The sequence below is a fragment of the Anser brachyrhynchus genome (assembly GCF_964034855.1).
Source record: "Anser brachyrhynchus genome assembly, chromosome: 2".
NCBI classification, from domain to species: Eukaryota; Metazoa; Chordata; class Aves; order Anseriformes; family Anatidae; genus Anser; species Anser brachyrhynchus.
The window spans coordinates 107,293,977-107,312,985 of record NC_137695.1 but is presented as its reverse complement, the minus strand read 5'-3'; the positions used below and the strand labels follow the sequence as shown (position 1 = coordinate 107,312,985).

General features: G+C 42.4%; 1 protein-coding gene across 2 annotated transcripts in view; it reads left to right on the top strand.

Moving 5' to 3' along the window:
- RAB31 (RAB31, member RAS oncogene family) overlaps positions 1-19,009 on the top strand; it is a 63,766-nt gene that overhangs the window by 18,850 nt on the left and 25,907 nt on the right. For both annotated transcript variants that reach the window (XM_080578392.1, XM_080578393.1), the window contains exons 2-3: positions 6,723-6,802; positions 9,748-9,829. In XM_080578392.1, the coding sequence (XP_080434518.1) occupies positions 6,723-6,802; positions 9,748-9,829 (162 nt within the window). The remainder of the gene's footprint in view (positions 1-6,722; positions 6,803-9,747; positions 9,830-19,009) is intronic.

Here is a 19,009-nt window from a genome sequence, read left to right as displayed (position 1 = left end):
TCTTCCTTGTATGTTCATACAGTCAATAAAAACCCGAAGCCGGTTTCAGATGCTCTTCAAGCTGCCTGCCACAGCCTTCCAGAGCAGCTGTAACTGGATTAGTAAGACATGGAAAATATTGCAATGCTGCTTGCATCTGATCTTCTGAGTAATGACTGAAATGTTAATGGCAGGCACACAGCACTATAAAGCAGGCTGCAAATAGCAAAGCTTTGTTTGTTTGTTTTTGCTCAGCTCATGGATTTTTTTACCTTTCGTTGGAGTTTAAAAGACAGCAATATTCCTGTCCTCAGCCATACCACATGCCTGTGGGTTAAGGGCTAGCATCTCTGCAAGCAGCGAAGATGCAGGCTGCATATCTCAGTGCTGCAAGCCAGACGTTGCATGAGGAGCAACATTCCTCCGAGATACCAGGCTTGACCAGAGCTGAGCATACATTTCTGCAGAAGCCTGCCAATACTTGATCGTGCAGGCCCAGCAATTTGTTTGATGATAGCTAATAAAATGCCAGCCATCCAGCAGCACTGTGAGGTGATTACGCTGCTGCGAATTTTCAAATTCCATCAAAGTCCTGCTGTGGATAATGGGAAAGGGCCAGGGGGATTCAGCTGTAAATCAAAAACTAAATCATGGCCAATTCTGACAGTGGAAAGAGCGGCTATTTTAATGTGCAGAGGCTGAACTGCCAAGTCCAAACCAGCTGCAGTATGGAGAGCTACTAAAATGAAAGGTCTCTGCCTTTTTTTTTTTTTTTTTTTAAGACTCATTGATCGTTTTTCTTTCCCTAAAATTTAAAACATATCTCTCTACTTCAGAATTGCCTGGCCAGCTGCAGAGATTTTAAGCGCCTTCTTTTGTGTTAAAAATATTAAATATACTGATGATAAAGGACAGTTTTCTCTTTTTTGACAACTTCATACCAATTTAAGTGTTCTCATCTGTACATCCTAATTACTTCAACACTGGTAGTTCTGCAGTCAGCAAAGCAAGGGCCTCTCCTTGCTATCTGTTGTGGTGCTGGCAGGAGTCAGGTCAGCATGTAACAAAAAGGGAGAATTTAATGGGAAATCTTGAGCATAAACTGGCTTCTCTGTTATTTTCAGTTAGTAAGAAACCGGCCAAGAAACTTGTCCATTGGCATGAATATGTGACTGGGAGCCAGGAATTGTTCTTTATTCCAATAATAAGGAGCAGCTAGCTTCGTCTCTGAGCAAATCCTCTTCCATGAGAGCAGTATACTGCTTTTTGACTGTATCCTTATTCTGTATGTTGATCTGTCCTTTTTTTTTTGTTTTTTTTTTTTTTTTTCTTTCCCCTTCCCCTCCTCTCTGTGTCTGTAAGATGTCACAAGGCAGCATTACCTCACTGGAAGGTACACTGACAAGACCCTTAGTGGCCTTATTTGACCGTGGCTGTTTATGGTGCATGCACTTAGTGCACCTCAACAGCTTGCTGGTATTGCCCTCTGCCTGCAGCCTGGCTTTTCATCAGTGTGGGGAGCTTTTGGAGAGCTTCGGCAGCAACTAGCTCTGAAGGGCAGATGTTTTCCCGTGCGAGGTGTAGGGGCAGTCACGCCAAGTGCAGTAGGAGCCACTTGGGGCATGCTTCAAGTCTTCCTGCTTACAGAAAAGGTTAAAGAGTTTTGGCTTTCAAAAGTTTCTAACGTTACTGTTGAAAAATAATGTATGCTTTACTTGCTTTTTTTTTTTTTTTTTTTTTTTTCTTCTCTGAGCACTTAGTATTAATACCTTGCAGGTTGTTAGGATATGGTCATTCTTCTTGCGATATGCAAGAACTCATGTTAAACCCTGCCAGCTCTAATGAGACATCTGCCTCTAGACCACGTCTGAATGAATCTTAGTTATTACCAAAAAACGCTTTGTAAGGGCAGACATTTTCAATTTATACAAATTGAAATACCCTGGATTGAATCCTGGATTTGTCTGAATTGATGGGAAAACTTCCATCCCTCCAAAGGAGCCATGTGTTTGATCGGTATTTTGTAGAGATCAGTTCTCCTTTACTTCTCAGTGCAGATTTTTATGGCACCCGTCGCCAGGGTATCTGAACCCTCTTTTAAAGCTGAAATGGGAAGTTAGTCATGAGATCTGTAGTGATTACAAACCAGATGTTCTTTTTTCTTTCTTCTTACTTTGCAAGTAGAGGACAGAAGGCAGTTTCTGCAGTATGTTTGTTTTTAGCATGCCATTTCCTCATGTGAAATACCGTATAGTATTCTTGTTCTATTTGCATTTCCAAAATCTTAGGCTCATAAAAGATTTTTTGCACGGTTTATCTAATTTTACATATATTAAAAAGCCCTGTGTGTTAACATGGCACGGAAGGATTCTGTGCTGTCAAGAATAAAATAGCTGTTGCAGCAGTATGCATAATTATAGGACTACTGTTTAGTCATCAGTCACAGAATGCATGGATTTTTTTTTGTGAATTCGCCATTTATTCTGTTTCAGATGTGGAAAGAATTTACATGAAGAATTTAGTTTGCTCAGCACAATAGGGCTTGACCCATCTGAATCTATTAAAAGCTGTTACATATCTGGGCTAAAGAATAAGGCCCTAATCAAGGATGTGTTTAAGGAATTGTATAGCTCCATTCCACGTGGAAAAGTGCTTCAAGGACTGAGTCCTACGGTGGTGCAAAGGTATAAACAAGACATCCATATTTAATTAAAGAGCTAATTTTTCCTGTTTTTTTTTTTTTAATTCTTTTTTTTTTTCTGCCCTGCCAGAATGCACAATCTGGAACAGTGGATAGAGGAATATACCCACTGCCTATTTGTAACGTGAAAATGCTTTTCTTTTTTAATATATATGGCTCGTATTTTAACTTTTTTTTTTTTTTTTTTTTCATGTGCTGCTGTGGATCAGCCAGAAGAAATCAGCATCTCGGTTGTTGTTTGCCTGCAGATTAGTTGCCAGCATCCTGTAATTCTGCTGGCTTGAAATGTAGCCTCATCTTCTTTACAGTAATGGGAGCAGAGAAGAGCCAAATGGGGTGGTTCTCTGTGAGCAGGAGTGTGGGTGGAAGCACCGAGCTTTGTGGCATGTTGCTCTCTGCTCTGGCGCTCTTAAAATCCTCCTGCCGCAATCTGTGGTTAAAGGATTTCAGAGGAGTAGAGAATGTGTTTTCAGGTTTATGGAGCAAAAAAATCAAGAACCGGTCATGCTTGTGCTGGGACCTTGTATTTATCAGAACCATCTGGTGCCGCTTCAGATTTTCACATCCATTTTGCAGACCGGGGGAGATTCTGAAGTTGTGGCCACTTCAGTGAACTAACAGCGGTTTGCTTACCGTGGATTACATTTCTACTCCTCTCCTTCCTCCCCACCCCTTTGGCTCGTCTCAGTACAATGCAGTTTATAACTGAAATTTCGTAAATGTGCTATGAGGCTTGTGAAGAAGAAAGGAGAAAAGCAAACATGCGGTTGGTCCCATGAGTGACTCATCCAACTGTTCTTCTGACAATGCAAATGAGTGCGTATGCCTGCCTCAGTCACTGCTAATGCACCAGGATCAGGACTCTTGGCTCAGAGTCGTCATTACAGACATATTCCTTGCTTGCTGTTCCTTCCATGGGGTGGTATGCTCCCCATCACGACATGTGCATTATATAGTGCTGACACCCTTGGATCGGATTTCCCATGGATCAGGATTCTTCTGAAGAATGACAGGATCTGTTCCTTAAAGTGTGACATAATCCCTCAGGACGTATTCCCAGTTTCTGTAGCTTGTCAAATCCACTCAGCTCAGTACTGCTGTGACCTTTTGTATAGGCCAAAATTTTATTCCTTGATGTGTGTTTGATGTTATATGTATACCAGTGGAGTGAAACAAAAGAACCAGATTAAAGGATGTAAAAGCTGGTGAACATCAGAACTTTGAGAACTGAAAAAAGAAGTCATCCACAAGTATGAGTGTTAGCAAGGCATGTGGCTTGACAGGTCTGTTATAATCCTTTGAAGAAAAAGAAACAAAACAAGGATGATCATCCTCATCACATTTTAGAAAAATGGATATATGTAGGGAAAGACCATGTAGCAAAGAACAAAGCAGGTGGTAGCAGGAACGCTTTGCATATTGTAGTGAGAAGGTTAAATTGAATGCATTGCTGAGAAGTGAATGACGTTTCTACTTCTTTGAAGCAACCATGCTTGCTTTCATTTTTGTAAGAGCTACTTGGAAAGTCATTCCCTATTGTCAGCAAAGTATAAGGTCCGATTAGCAGTTAAAGATTTCTACGAAGTTTTCAGGTTGTTGCATAAAGTCCACGCACCATGCTTTGCTTTGCTTTCGGGCAGGTGGGTGTTTTACCTGATGCCTGTGGGCACGGTACTGCAAACTGAAAGTTGTCTGCGCAGCTTTAAATTCAGCAGTAGAATGACACTCATTGCCTAAAGTAGGAAGGTTTTTCTGTTTCATTCCCTTCCCCTCTGGGCTCTAATGATGCTCGGGTAGCTGGCCGTTCAGACCCTTGAGGCAATGAGATGGGAGGGCTTTTTCGGCTGAACCCCTTCGTGCCATAAACTGACTGCTCCTGGAAAGTGTAGGCTGGCTTCACTGGTGGTCCAGGTCCACTGGTTTCACTGGAGTTAGACCAAGGGTAAATTTTGGCCTCTCTTTAGTCAAAGCAACCACAGCAGCAAACTCTTGAGGATGCCTGTAAGGTATTTGAGGGCTAACAACATGGCTGGCATGTGCTTGACTTTAGCTGCGCTCATTGCGAGAGATGTGAGCGAAAGAGAAACTTCTGCAGTTTAGTTAACGTTAGCATGAAATGATAGCAGGAGTCATGAACTGGAAGTCGAAGACGCAGGAGTTTCCATTAAATGAGCTGGGCTTTAGTCCGTGCATGTGGATGTCACGTCCCTGCTGGTGACTGGGTTCCTCTTGCTTAAGAGATGTAATTGCAGTTGCCCTTCTTAGTGACCCATCAAGGGAGCAGAAAAAAAGTACACGAAACTAAAGTACCATCAGGTCACACGAAGCAATATCTAGTTTCGAATGCAGTGGCAGAAACTACGTCCCCACAAGAAGGAAACATAATTCCTCAATTCCTCACATTCAGTGGGTGGTAGTTCTTTTTTTTTTCTTTCCTTTTTTTTTTTTTTCCACACAGCATTTTAAATCCAGAATAATAATTAGATTCTCAGTTTCAGCACAGAGAATTGTCTTTTTAAAAATGTGTTGTGCTATCCTGGTCTAGTAATTATACAGAAATGTCAGCTGGAATTGATAATGAAGGCAAAATTTGGGAAAAGCAATAGGATGTGTTGCTGCTATTGATCAAAGGCTACAGGGCTGGTTTTAAACACTTACTTCTCTTTGATCTTTTTTTTTTTCGATCGATTGAACACAGTAGATAAACAACTGTCTGTGTAGCATGAGCATTTATTGTGGCTTTTAAGCTGACTAAGGACAGCTTTGAATTAAATATGAGAGTTGAAATGATGGTTTTCTAATAAGTGCAGTATATAAAGATTTCTTGCAGTGGTGTTATTGTTTCATTTAAACACAGGAAGGAAATTAAATACTGGCATCCTTTTTCTTTCGTATTTGAAAAAAAGATAAAAATGACAAAATTGATTGCGGGAGACGCAAAGGCTTTTTTCTTTTTAAATGTAGTTATGTAGTGCTGTCAAACTGCTGTCTTGTCTTGGCAATATCTGATACATTTGTGTAAGTTACTCAAATGTCTTAAAATGCAGAAACAAATGGATGTTACGTGAGTTTCTGCAATTAGTTCCAATGAAATTAATAGAAAGCTTTCCACAGACTTTTTAATGACTTGGATTGGGCCCTGGGCAGTCATCGCTGATGTCTCGGAAAGGTCAGGATCGATTTCCTGGCATCCTCTTAGTCTCTAAGAAGGCTCTTTGCATTTCTCTGGGAGACACAGTGATATTGCTATTCCCCTTCCTTTGTAATTCTCTGTATTTATGTTCTGCTACCTAACATACAAAGCTTCTCAGGATAACAGAGGGAACATGAAAAATGCTGCTTTGGGGGGAAGTTGCTCATACCTTAAATGCCTAAAATAGTAATTCTGAGTAATGTCAAGCTTTCTTCCCTTCCTCCTCTCCCCATCCTACCCCTTGTCTGGGAGGGATTCTGCATTTGATTTCAGTGTTGCACTGCTCTTATCTTTCCTTATTGATTGTGGTGGGGAAATAAGTGCAAGGCGAAGCAGCCTTCTGCATCTCAGCGTGGAGAGCAGGCTGTGTCGCGTTTAAAGCAGCGCTGCTCCACCCCAGTCCAGCAGCACAGCTGGCACAGGGGTAGCTGCACGTCTCAGGGGATTCGGCCCTTTGGATTCCTGCCTTTTCAAAAATACCTGAATACCTCAACAGGCCTGAATGAAATTATTCTCTGGCACATGGTTTTGCTGGGTAATGCACCCTGTGTTTGAAAGTGCATCTAAATGCAGCAGTAAATGGCTGTGCTTGAAGTACTGCACTCCTTCCAACAGGAATATAAATGCACCCCAAAAATACAAGGCTTCAAGAGAAAGAAGTCTTGGGATGAGGAATGGGGAGAACCTTTCATAATTCTGACACTATCTTTTCTGTTGAACTATTTCACCTGCCCCACTTGCCACTAGAAAAAAAAATAATGTCACGGAAAATATCTGACTATTTCTTCAGGTAAAATACAGATAACTAAGGTCTCCTGAGTTCACTGTCATGCTTTTCCTTCATTTCAGGATACCGGGGTTGGGAAATCGAGCATTGTTTGTCGATTCGTCCAGGACCACTTTGATCACAATATTAGTCCTACTATTGGGTAAGTACCCTGCATAATATCACTTTTCTTATATAGACACTGCCCTCAGCTGAGCTACTTTCTCTTCTCCTTACTTTTGAGGCTCTGAACACTGCATTTTTGCCAATCTCACTGAACCCTTTAGTCCCCTTGAATGGCTTTCTGCTTGTGTTACCTGCTTAGAGAGCCTGGGGCTGCCCAAACCAGCTCTGCTCTGCTCTCCCTGTTCTGGGAACACAAAGTGGGCTGCAACTTACTTTATGGCCATGTACTCTCTGATGGAGAGGCTGTCAGAGCTGTGCCTTGTTTCTCACGTGAACGATGTCTCTTGAAATCACCTCTTTGCTGGAGCTGCCCAGGACCTCTACTGACCTGTGTTGGGCATGGCCATGGCTTCCAGGTGTTGTTCCTTTCACCCTTTGCATGGTCCAGTGTATGGTATAATATGGTAAAATGTTTGTTATAGACATATACGTCTCTCTCTCTATATATTTTCATATAGAGAGAGCCTCTATGTATATGAGCTGACAATGGGTGAACGCTACATGTACTATTGTTTACTTTCCATGCAGCAGAACAATTGGGAAATCTCTGTAAGTAAAGGCTACTTGCTTTGGTTTTCACAGAAATAGGACTTGAGGCTAAACTGATATTTTTTGTGTTTGTGTAAACGTAGAGATACTTCAGATTTCCAAGAACACAAAGGAACAGAAAAAGAACCTCATAATTGTTTATATTTTTCCCCTGCAAGTTCCTAGTGAGCCCATAACACCTAAATAATCCTATGAATCATTTTTCTACTGTTCTCTTTTTAATTTATCACATTTTTCTTCACCTGTCTTATACCCATCTTAGGTCTCTTACTCATCAAGAACTTCCCATGGGAGATGATGCTTTGATCATAAGAGTTTAGGATTAAAATTACTTTAGTTCCCAGGGGTCAATGAGGTATCAAATCTAATCCTTGGAGCTTAACAACCCAAACAGGCTATGATCTGCACAATGACCAGGACATCCCATGGCTGAGTGGTGACAGAAGAATGATGGGGAACCCATAATGTTCCTAAGTTGTGCATGCTGTCAGGCTGGACCATGATATTGCCGGTGCCTGTTCCCAGGTGTGGATGTGCTTTCATCTGGGTTTAGGATGTCACATTGTCCCTGTTTTGAAAAAGACATGATAATGCAATTTAAACAGAGTATAATTAACACCTGCTCTTTATAAAAACTGACAGGCTTTTGCATTTCAGACCATCAGAAGCATATTAGTCCTGTAGCTCATTTTAATTCCAAATTTTTTTCATTTAATATCCTAGGGACAAATCTGCCAAGTCCAGCATTACCTGGAAAAATTTGAAAATTCTTGATCTTTTATGGGAGAGGAATTGAATATGTCTGTTCACAAAGGAGTAACTTGGGTGGAAAGGCTGATCTTTCTTGTGTGTTATAGCTGTTTTAAATCTTCTGTGAAAGATGGGTAATTTTTTTGAGAGGTGTTTGGAGGGCTGGAAGATTTCTTTCAAACCTCTGCTTTTGAATGCAGAGGAACTTTTTGAAATTCCAGGGCAATATTGGACTCCCACTTGTAATGAATAGAGAAAAATGGGCAGAGAGAAGGGAACCAAGCAAGCACATAATGAGTAACATTACTGACTGAAGGACACTTGTTGGCAGTGAAGAAATTGATGGAAACTCGAGTGGTTCTTCACTTCTGTGCCATCATCAGCGTTTTTCCCCAAGTAGTTGTTGTTGCCTAGTAAATGTCTTCTGCTCAAATGGGGAAAAAATCCTTTAATTTTCACAATTGTGATAACAGAGGAAAAATATTTTTCTATTTGAGGATTAAATTGTGAAGGCTAGTTTGCATGCAGATGATAGTACTTGTCTGTGTAGGATGACTATGTCGATAAGTTTTTTGTTGTCATTATTTTTTCAGAATTAATCAAAAGTTTTAAATATACAGTCCTTGAAATCTACAGTAGCTGCTGAGGCTCTGAAGTTCCTGTTTTTGGAACTGTGAAGTGTTGCTTAATACTTGGAGTAGAAGAACGACAGCTGAAGGCACACACCCTGAAAATAACCAAAGAAAATGCTACTTTTTATTTATTCGTTTGCTTGCCTTACTTAATATTTTTGTATGCAGTGCAGCATTGTTAAATCCATACAATTTGCAGATGGCTGTAGAGGAGAACTCTTGTATATCATTCTCGGGAGATGTTTTGATCAGTCATATGTCCTTGATATAATTTGGTGCTTTTGTAATGACAGTGCACTGTATCAAATGCATCTTTATGAGCTGGGAAAAAAGTTTTTGCAGCAGAAATTGCGCAGCAGTGTCCAGATAGCATGAGGGAAAAAATCTACCAGAGTTTGGCAGTTTCTCCTAGTCAGCTTTCAGTTCAAATGCTCTAATGTAGAAAAAGCCTAAAAAATTATTTCCTAATAGAAGAAAAGTCACGCTATGAAACCATAGGCAAATCACATTTCCTACAAAAAATAAAAGAAGTGACAAAGATTTCTTCATCTGGGTTGAGAGGGGGAAGAACTTTATTTTAACTGATTTACTCTGTGCATTTCAGCAGGTGACTTGTCTGTTCCCTACTGATCAAATGCTCGTGACCATCCTCCTAGATTTAATTGAAAATTCATGCATTTGTTGCCCAGTATGATGCTGACTGACATATTCTCAGGTCTGCATCACCAAGAAGATGGAGACAGGTGGCAGCAGCATCAGTGTGAGTGGCAGGAGTGTTTGCGTTCCTGTGCTCATGAGCCCTCTGAACCACAGAGGCTTTTCTCTTTTTGTAGGCATTTTATCAAAGTTTTGGTGGCTCCCTACACGTAGTCTATCCCAGCAGAACTGGCTAAGATCTGTAGGTATTTTTTATTCAATGTCACTCATGTAAAGAATTTATGCTGCTTCCTTCTTTTAACCATAAATGAGATCCCCCTACTCTTCTTTTCAGAGCATCCTTCATGACTAAAACTGTGCCTTGTGGGAATGAGCTTCATAAATTTCTGATCTGGGATACAGCTGGTCAGGAGCGGGTGAGTATTAACTGTGCAGTACATTTTTGTTATCTTGGTCTCTTATAATGCATTTGCTCACTTAAAAAAAAAACACAACCTTTTTTCATCTTAAGAAGACTTTGCAAGTGTAAATCTGCTGAATTTTTTTGTAAGGTTCTGTGAAGTAGGTGGTTGGCAGTCACTGTTAAACAGGTTCCCATTTCTCAGCTGGAGAAAATGCAGAAGCAGGCTGACAGTACAACTGACCTAAAAGGAAAGCTGGCTGTGGATTTCAGCTCTGGTTTCATGATGGAGCTGTGCCTCAGCCTGCAGACGTTACCTGTGCCCACACCGTGATCACTAAGGGCAGCTGCATGAGTTGTTGGCTACTTTCCTTGCCACAGCTTGGTGTGCCTGAAGGCTGGGCAATTCTTCTGTTTTTTCTTCAGACTTATATGTGGCAGCTTTCATTTACACTGGAAATCACTTGGCTAAGCTGGTGGTGACTCCAAGGCTGTCCTGAGCTGGGATATTGAATGTAGGCACAGGCTGTCTGCTGGTGTTGGTTTTGAAATTAGCACTGGCAACCTGAACCATGTAGGGTTTGTGTCTTGATTTTATTTTTTTTTTCTTAATTTTCCCCAAGTGGGTTGAGTGAATTGCTCAAATTAAATAGCTTTTCCTCTGGCTTTTCAAAAAAGCCATAATGGAAATGATGAGCAATCTTTCATATTGATTGTATATATGCCTGTTTGGTCATTTGTTTCTTTTAATAGGCTTAATGGCAGTGGTATTCTAGAACAGGCTGACTGTAGAGTTCTCTTAATCTGTGCCTACATTTATGCTGAGAAATTTAAAAGAAATGGAAAAATTCATGCACATGTTTTAAAGTGTCATTAAAACTTGCTGTGAAATTACACAGTGTTCCTATTCTTAGAAAAATGCAGCTATGCTCATGGTAGGGTGGGGTAAAATTAGGTGTTTATGCAGACTTCAGTGTCTGTCCTGCTGCATCCTGCTGTGTTCTCCAAACCTTGCGTGTGAATTGCAGACAATAAAGAATTTTGCTGTCAAGTGCAGGAAATACTCATGCTTTTCTTTACAATATGCAGCGTGACGTAAAGCGGGCCTTCTGAAATCTGTTGACTCTTAGCAATTTGGTGTGTTATTTATGATGGGAACAGGAATATTTAAAAACATTCATGAAATACGGCATCATCCCTTCCCTTGAACCATGTTTGTTCCATTTCTGAATGGCCTGGAGCTGAAGAAGGTACTGCAAGATTGCGTGTGGAGTTTCAGTTGGTCAGAGATAGCAAAGGTTCAGCTTTCTTTCCCATGGTTTGCTTCTCCTTGCTTATTCTTTCTCCTTCCTCTCTCCACTGCCCCACTCTGTTGTTTTTTTTTTTTGATTGTTTTTGTTTTGTTTTGTTTTGTTTTTCCCTTTGTAGCTCTTTGGCACACAATCATAGAATCACAGAATATCCAAAGTTGGAAGGGACCCACATGGATCATCATCCAACTCCTGACTACACGCAAGACTAACTAAAAACTAAATCATATGTCTGAGAGTGCTGTCCAAACACCTCTTCAACTCTGGCAGGCTCGGTGCTGTGACCCCTGCCCTGGGGAGCCTGTCCCAGTGCCCGACCACCCTCTGGGTGCAGACCCTTTCCCTAACCCCCAGCCTGACCCTCCCCTGTCCCAGCTCCATGCCGTTCCCTCGGGTCCTGTCGCTGTCCCCAGAGAGCAGAGCTCAGCGCCTGCCCCTCCGCTCCCCTCGTGAGGGAGCTGCAGGCCGCCATGAGGCCTCCCCTCAGCCTGCTCTGCTCGGGGCTGAGCAAACCAAGGGGCCTCAGCCGCTCCTCATACGTCTTCCCCTCCAGACCCTTCACCATCTTTGTAGCCCTCCTTTGGACACTCTCTAATAGTTTTATGTCCTTCTGACATTGTGTCACCCAAAACTGCACACAGCACTTGAGGTGAGGCCGCACCAGCGCAGAGCAGAGTGGGACAATCCCTTCCCATGCCGTGTCTGATGCACCCCAGGACATGGTTGGCCCTTCTGGCTGCCAGGGCACACTGCTGGCTTGTGTTCAACTTTTTGTCAACAAAAACCCCCAGATTGCTTTCTTTGTGGCTGCTCTCCAGGGTCTGTACATGCAGCCATGGTTGCCCCATCACAGGTGCAGAATGCGGCACTTGCTCTTGTTGAACTTCATATTGTTGGTGATTGCCCAGCTTCTATTTTGTTGAGGTCTCTCTGCAAGGCCTCTCTGCCCCTGAGGGAGTCAACAGCTCCTCCTAACTTAGTGTCATTTGCAAACTTACTTAGCATGCACTTGAGTCCTGCGTCCAGATAATTTATAAAAACATCACAGAGAACTGGCCCTGAAATGGAGCCCTGTGGAACCCCATTAGTGACTGGCCACCAGCCTAATGTCACCCCATTTGCTATAACTCTTTGAGCCCAGTCCATCAGCTAATTGCTCACCCATCATGTTATGTACTTTATATAGAACTCTGTTCTTGAGATGTAGGTAGAAGTATGAATCTATTTTACCACATAATCTTAAGACTCTCAAAGCATGTTAGGAGTACTAGCTTTTTAAAGTAGGTGAATATTAATATTTTGTATTAATGAAGCTGAATGATACCTCACTTGAGGCAGGAAATCTGTGACTGAGTTTTGACTCTTGGATACAAAATCTGTCCTTCCCATTTAGTCCTTTATGTCCCCGTCCCCAACCTTTTTTAAAGCTCATCATTTTCCAAACATCTGTTTTCCTTTCCTTTTTCGAACAGTGATGAGCAGTGGCAACCACAAATATAGTTAAATTGCTCAGAATCTGTTACAGATAAGTTATGTTAATGGTTTTCATGTGTAATAATGAATTATAACATCTTTAGGCCAGGGACCTGAAGAGGGCCTAGGGATCTTTTTCTTCTGTATTTCCACAATGCATTCCCAGTCCTTTGGACTCTTGAAATACAGGGTGATAAATGATGTTGATGATTGTTGAACACTATCTACCAAGTCAGCTGAGTTTCCCAAGATGAGGTCTAGGTGGTTCTCTGTCCTGGAATATCCCCGTTTTACGGGTAAACACATCGTTCTTCTCAGTAGCTTATTGATATTAATTTCTATTTGGGACTCTTGTTGTTTTATCTTCATCATGTTGCTCCTTCTGATCCGCTCTTCAAGAAAGCGTGATTTCTTTCTAGTTATCCTCTGAACAACAGTGATGACCCAAAGCTTCCAACCTACCCCCAAACTTTGGGCCTATTGCAGTTTTCGTAGTGTGTTAACAAATGTATTCTAAATGATGTTTCTGCTTTGAGAAATACAACTTAGAATACATTTGTAAGCAGACTAACAAATGTTGTTGTCCTTTGCTTGTTCTCTTTCGTTTTGTTGAGTCTTTATGTTCCAGTGATAAAGTCTGGGAGTTTTGTCAATGCTTCTGTTGTCAATAATGCTGATAACTCTTTTTAGGGCTTCCTGCTCTTTCAACATTGGGTTAATTTAGCTTTGTTCTTCTAAATGCCAGGCCGCGCAGGGGACACGCATGTGCTTATTCTGGAGCTGGGGGACCCTGTACTTCCCCCGCTGTGCCAGCTGCATGCTGTATGCCTCCTGGTCCCCCTCAAAAAGCTGAGAGAACCTGGAAATTCATGGGACTCTTTCTGAAAAGAGTCACACACAGGGTGCTGAGGAAGCAAAGGCGAAAGAAAAGCAAGCTGGAAGCACTCAGCACCCCCTTGAGGCATTAAATCAACTTTCAGATACCCACTTGTAGCTTGTCAAGCCTTTGGAAATGTTGGTTGTTATTGGTTTTGAAAGCTTGTAGTAACACCTGGGTTTACTGAAGAAACTGAATATACAGACCAGCCAGCCAGAGCTTGGTTGTGGAGAGCAGATAACTTCTGATTGGCGTGGATATTAGATACAATATTTTCATTTCTCTTGTGTCAGGAGACTTGGAATTGTAGGCAGAGCCAAGAAGTAACTAAAATTGCCATTTTATGGGAGATAATAAACAGCTGTCACTTCTGCACAATGACAACAATGCAGCAGAAAATGGAGATGAAAAGCATTTCTATCGCAGTGTTGGTGGCAGAGAATGCTCTGCATGCTTCCTGGAGGAGAGCTGGGGAGGGGGACGTGGCTTTCCGGCAGCGTTCACTGTGGAGAACCCACGTTGTAGTTGATGACAAAAAGAGAAAGCTTGTTAATCCTTTTATCTTGTTTCCTCTTTTGCCTTTCTTGGGTAGGCAAAGCATTAAACTGGCAGTATGCTTAACAAAATCCCTCTGCTTTTCTGTGTCTAGATACTGGTCTCTGCAGACCCAGTTGTGTGATGTTGGTTTGTTTTCAGATGAGCTCACTTTATTCTGTTTTTCAGACTGTCACCTTCCCTCCACCCAGCCTGTTTTTCAAATATCCCTTTCTTCCCATCTTACATTTTTTCCCCATCAGCTTTAAATTGTTGCTGTGGACTTCAGGACTTAAATTCATGGCAATTTTGTTATTGTTAGCAAAGACTCCCTTCCCCAAGAACAATCTCTTCACAAGTTAGCTAATGATGTTTTTATTAGCATATATTTTGGTTCATGATGCCCTAAGTAGCTTCTAATTACAATGCTTTGTCTGAATGCCTTGGGTGGCTGCCAGCTTTCCATTTTGCCAGCTGAGGAATATTGTAGCAAATACTTAGGGAGCCTGAGGGCCATGTTTCTAGGGCAGAAAAATTTATCTCTGTCCTTTTTAAGTTTACTCTTTTTTTTTCTTCTTTTTTTTTCTTTAACTGTTCATTGATGTGGTACTTAGGGATACGGTTTAGTGGGTAATATTGTTGGTTGTGGGATGGTTGGGCCAGATGACCTTGGAGGTCTTTTCCAGCCTTAATGATTCTATGATTTTTCAGGAAAAGATTGGCAAAGATATAAGTAGCGTTTCATAGTCCCCTCTTTTCTGGGTGACAGTAGTTGTTCTGGTGATTCTAACGCAGTGTCACAAGGTGTGTAAATGCTCCTTGATAGGAGGGCTTTTTTCCTCATTTCTGCTAAGCTGGAAATTAGATGTTGGACCTAAGCAGAAGTAATGGATTTCTGCTCTTTAACAGGTAGAAGAGGCAGGGTACCTTGCTGTTGGTACCACAAAACCATGAGAAACTTGTTCACATGTAATATCTGGCTACATCCTATGATTTCTTTCCAAAAACAAAACGTAACTCAGCACGGTGCTGGAGCTGTCCAGTCTGTGTGGACTCAGTCTCAGATGAGAACAGGTCAATGGTTACTAGCACATCGTGCCTTGCCAACATAATTACTAAGCTTGTATAAGTTCCCACTGAAATCACACTGTCCTGAGAGGAGGTAACAGCATGTATCAATGGCTTGAGTTGCTTTTGCAGTGAAGATGTCTGAATTTTGCTCTACAGTTGTATATGGGTGATTGTGATGGTAGCCTACTGCTGGCTCATTGTGAGGTTGTTTCCTATACATGATGTAAGGACATCCCCACGGATGCCAGTGTGCTGTGAAGGTCAACGGGTGATTTGGTAGTGTGTGTTCGTGAGAGCACAAGTGGCATTGGAACTAGGGAGTGAATATGTTTATTTTACTGTTTTTAGGGTGAGCATAAAGCAAGGTAAGTCATTGTAAGCCAACACGTTTTTTAAGCTTCAACAAACTTGCAGCATGTGTAGTTTGAGCCATGGCTTAGGCGTGGTGTTTTTTACATGTGTGTTTAGTGACTGTAAACTGCAGAAAGGCTCAGCACAGGTCATTTTTGTGATGCTGCAAAGGTTTGCTTTCTGCTTATTTAAGATATTTTGAAATAGATTATCTTAAAATGTTGGCATTTTTACCTCCGTGCTTTAGGAATTCTTACATTTTTGAGAAAAATGCTCATTCTCTTATATAAATCTTCATCAATTGAACTAGCAAAAATACATGTAAGATCAGAGACAAATAGATCTTTCCTGGCTTATTAAGCTTGCAAATCCCGAGATTTCCTATATACCCTTATAGGAGTGATATCTGACTGATCTTTTCTTTTTCTTTCCTTTTTTTTCCTTTTTTTTTCCCCTCCTGACCTTCATGAAACACTGATATAAGAAAACATATACATTTTAAAGCTTCCTTAGAACTAGAATCACAGTCTTGAATCATGGCAGCAAAAACTGTTCAAGGTTATAAAATGCTAAATCGTATCTGATAGTGGCATTCATGCATAACATTTTTCCATTCACTCTTTGCCAGCTGAGAATGTCAGGAATTTTGCTGCTTCTTGTGTGAGAAGCTTATGTTTCGGGATAATCTGTTTGACACTTCTGGTTTATTGCCTTTGCTTCTCTCCACATCCTGTATTTTTATTTTTTTTTTGGCAGCCAGGCCTTGAAGATGATAAAAAGAGGCATTAAATGCCTAGACTTGGGCAAGTAGAGGCTCCCAGGCTGTGGTATATGTGCTGTTAATGGTGCACAGACTGCTGCAATGAGCTCGTGCTATGCACCTTGAGAGTAGCCGAGGGGTTTGGTCTTGGCCGCTCAGAGGCTACGTATGTAGTCAGAGAGCAGCTTCTCAGAAATGAGAATGAAATCTAGCTGAATGACTGCAGCAGTCAGGAAGCAAGTCTTGTGCTGATGTGCACCTGCAGGTACTTGACAAGGCACCATGTGGAAAACACTATCTGAATTCAGCTCTTGATGTGCGGAGGTGTACAATACTCTCTGAGCACTGGTCTGCTTCTGTTTGTGCTGTGCATCCTTACCCTTCCCGGCTATAGGTGTAGGCAAAATTGTAATCCTTCAGCAGCAAGAACAAGTGATGCTCCTTACAGTCCAGTATGGTAAAAACAATCCAATAGGGGGGTTGTGGGTGTTTTCTATTTTTTTCTTTTTTTTCTTTTTGGCTGTGGAGTTTGGAGGAGACAGCCTGGTGTGGCAGGGAGCCAGTGCTGGGGTGTAGCACTGCAGGATGGTGCAAAGAGCTGCAGACATGAATTAGTGTTCCCTGGTGTGCCTGGCAGACTGAATGAACCCAAGCTGTCTTCAGCAGGATTTGTTAGCCTCTTTATAAATAGGCAGGAGTGGCAGTTCTTATTTTTATATTAATTTGGCCTCTCTTTTGCTTTCTAAACTAACATTACACAAGACGTGGTTGAGAGACTTTCACTACCACAACTTGGGTGTGATTTATGTTGTGCTCCTTTGAATTTGTTTTTCTCTTCTAATTATTCTGATATGGCTACTTTATGGGATTTTCTTCTTCCCCGTTCTGTGCAGTTAGTACAGAGGACATGTAAAAGGTGTTACCTAAGACCAAGGATACCCTTCCATGATGGGATACATGGGAAATGGAAAGCAAAGGAACTTTCACAAAAAAGTTGCAGAGCTTCTAAATAAACGGTGAATTCCTTAATAGCTGGTTGCTTCCATTTTGCTGCCCTTTGCAAGGGTGAAACTTCTGTTGACTTCAGTGAGATGGCCAGATCTGGGGTTGCAAAATCCCCAAATGCTCCTGGAATCAACTAGAGCAGCTCTGGTTATGCTGAACTTGCATTTGCACCACTTAAGAGTGGATTTGTCCTCAGTGGCACGGGGCTGTACAGCTGCGAGGGTTGTGCTGTCTTTAGTCAGATTCTGAGAGAAAAACGGGAAAGGAAATTTCATAAGTCACGTGTGGCCTCACAGCTTCTTCCTTTGAGGCAGCGATGGTAAGCCACAAGTGCAAAGGGAACAAGTTGGTAGAGGAGTGTGCTCTGAAGACAGTTTTCAAATATTCGTGTGACTCTTAAGTAAAAGAGTCATCGGGACTGCGTGAAGCTACGCAAGTCATTAGTTTTGTTTTTAGTATGGTAAAATATGTTCCTTGTTTATATTTTGAACGGCCCTTTCGGCCTGGATGGAGCTGTTGAAATGAAAGGTATGCCCCAGAAACTTAACTCTTGGGTTGGATGGGGTGGTGACCTCAGCCTTACAAGTTGCTATCGAACCCTACAAAAGCAGAACAGGCTCATGAGTGGTGGGCACGGGTCGGTATTCCCTGCCTGCCACCTTGGCACTCTGCAGAAAACGGCATGGTTTTTGTGGTTGCTGCATGAGAGGTACAGGACTTCTGAATTCCCATATGGGGGGAGCTGCTTACTCATTACACAGGCAGGAGGTACTCTCAGTGCCCAGAAGGGACACCAGGTGGCAGGCTGTTAGACCCTGCCTTCTTGCACTAGACTTAGCTTCCAACCAAAAGAGCCTGGTTTAGCAGGCTGGCAAAGCAGAAGCTAAAAGACTGCTCTGTATCGCTCTTTCAGCTAAAGGCAGGTGTTGATGCTTGAACTTTAGTCATTCAAGCTGGGAATTCAGAATTTTAGTAATTGCCAAAATAATATCATCCTTGTAGGAGCAGTGTGGAAAAACGTGATTAAGCTGGACCTTAGTCAGCTTTTGAAAGGGGTTAAGCGATGTGGTTATTTCTGACAGTGGGAGCTGGTAGATCCTGGCTTGTATCAGAAACAGTGCAGCCAGCAGGAGCAGGGAGGTGATCGTCCCCCTGTACTCTGCTCTGGTGAGGCCGCACCTCGAGTGCTGTGTTCAGCTTTGGGCCCCTCACTACAAGAAGGACATCGAGGCCCTGGAGCGTGTCCAGAGCAGGGCTACGGAGCTGGTGAAGGGCCTGGAGCACAAGTCCTGTGAGGAGCGGCTGAGGGAGCTGGGGTTGTTTAGTCTGGAGAAGAGGAGGCTCAGGGGAGGCCTTATTGCTCTCTGCAACTACCTGAAAGGAGGGTGTGGGGAGCTGGGGGTCGGCCTCTTTTTGCACTAGAGGGAATGGCCTCAAGTTGTGCCAGGGGACGTTCAGGTTGGAAATGAGGAGACATTTCTTCTCAGAAAGAGCAGTCAGGCATTGGAACAGGTTGCCCAGGGAGGTGGTGGATCACTGTCCCTGGGGGTAGTTCAAGGAAAGGTTGGACATGGTGCTTGGGGACATGGTTTAGTGGGTGACATTGTTGGTAGGGGGACAGTTGGACCACATGATCTTGAAGGTCTTTTCCAACCTTATTGATTCTGTGGCTGTTTGGCTGCTCTTCCTTGTAGGTTACGGAGGGCCTGACTCCTCAGCAAGTTTGGGGTGGCAGCAAAGGGAGATTGGGGTGTCCATGGGGCAGAGCCGTGTCTGCCTACCCACACTTCAGATAGTCTTTCTTGAGAAGCAGAG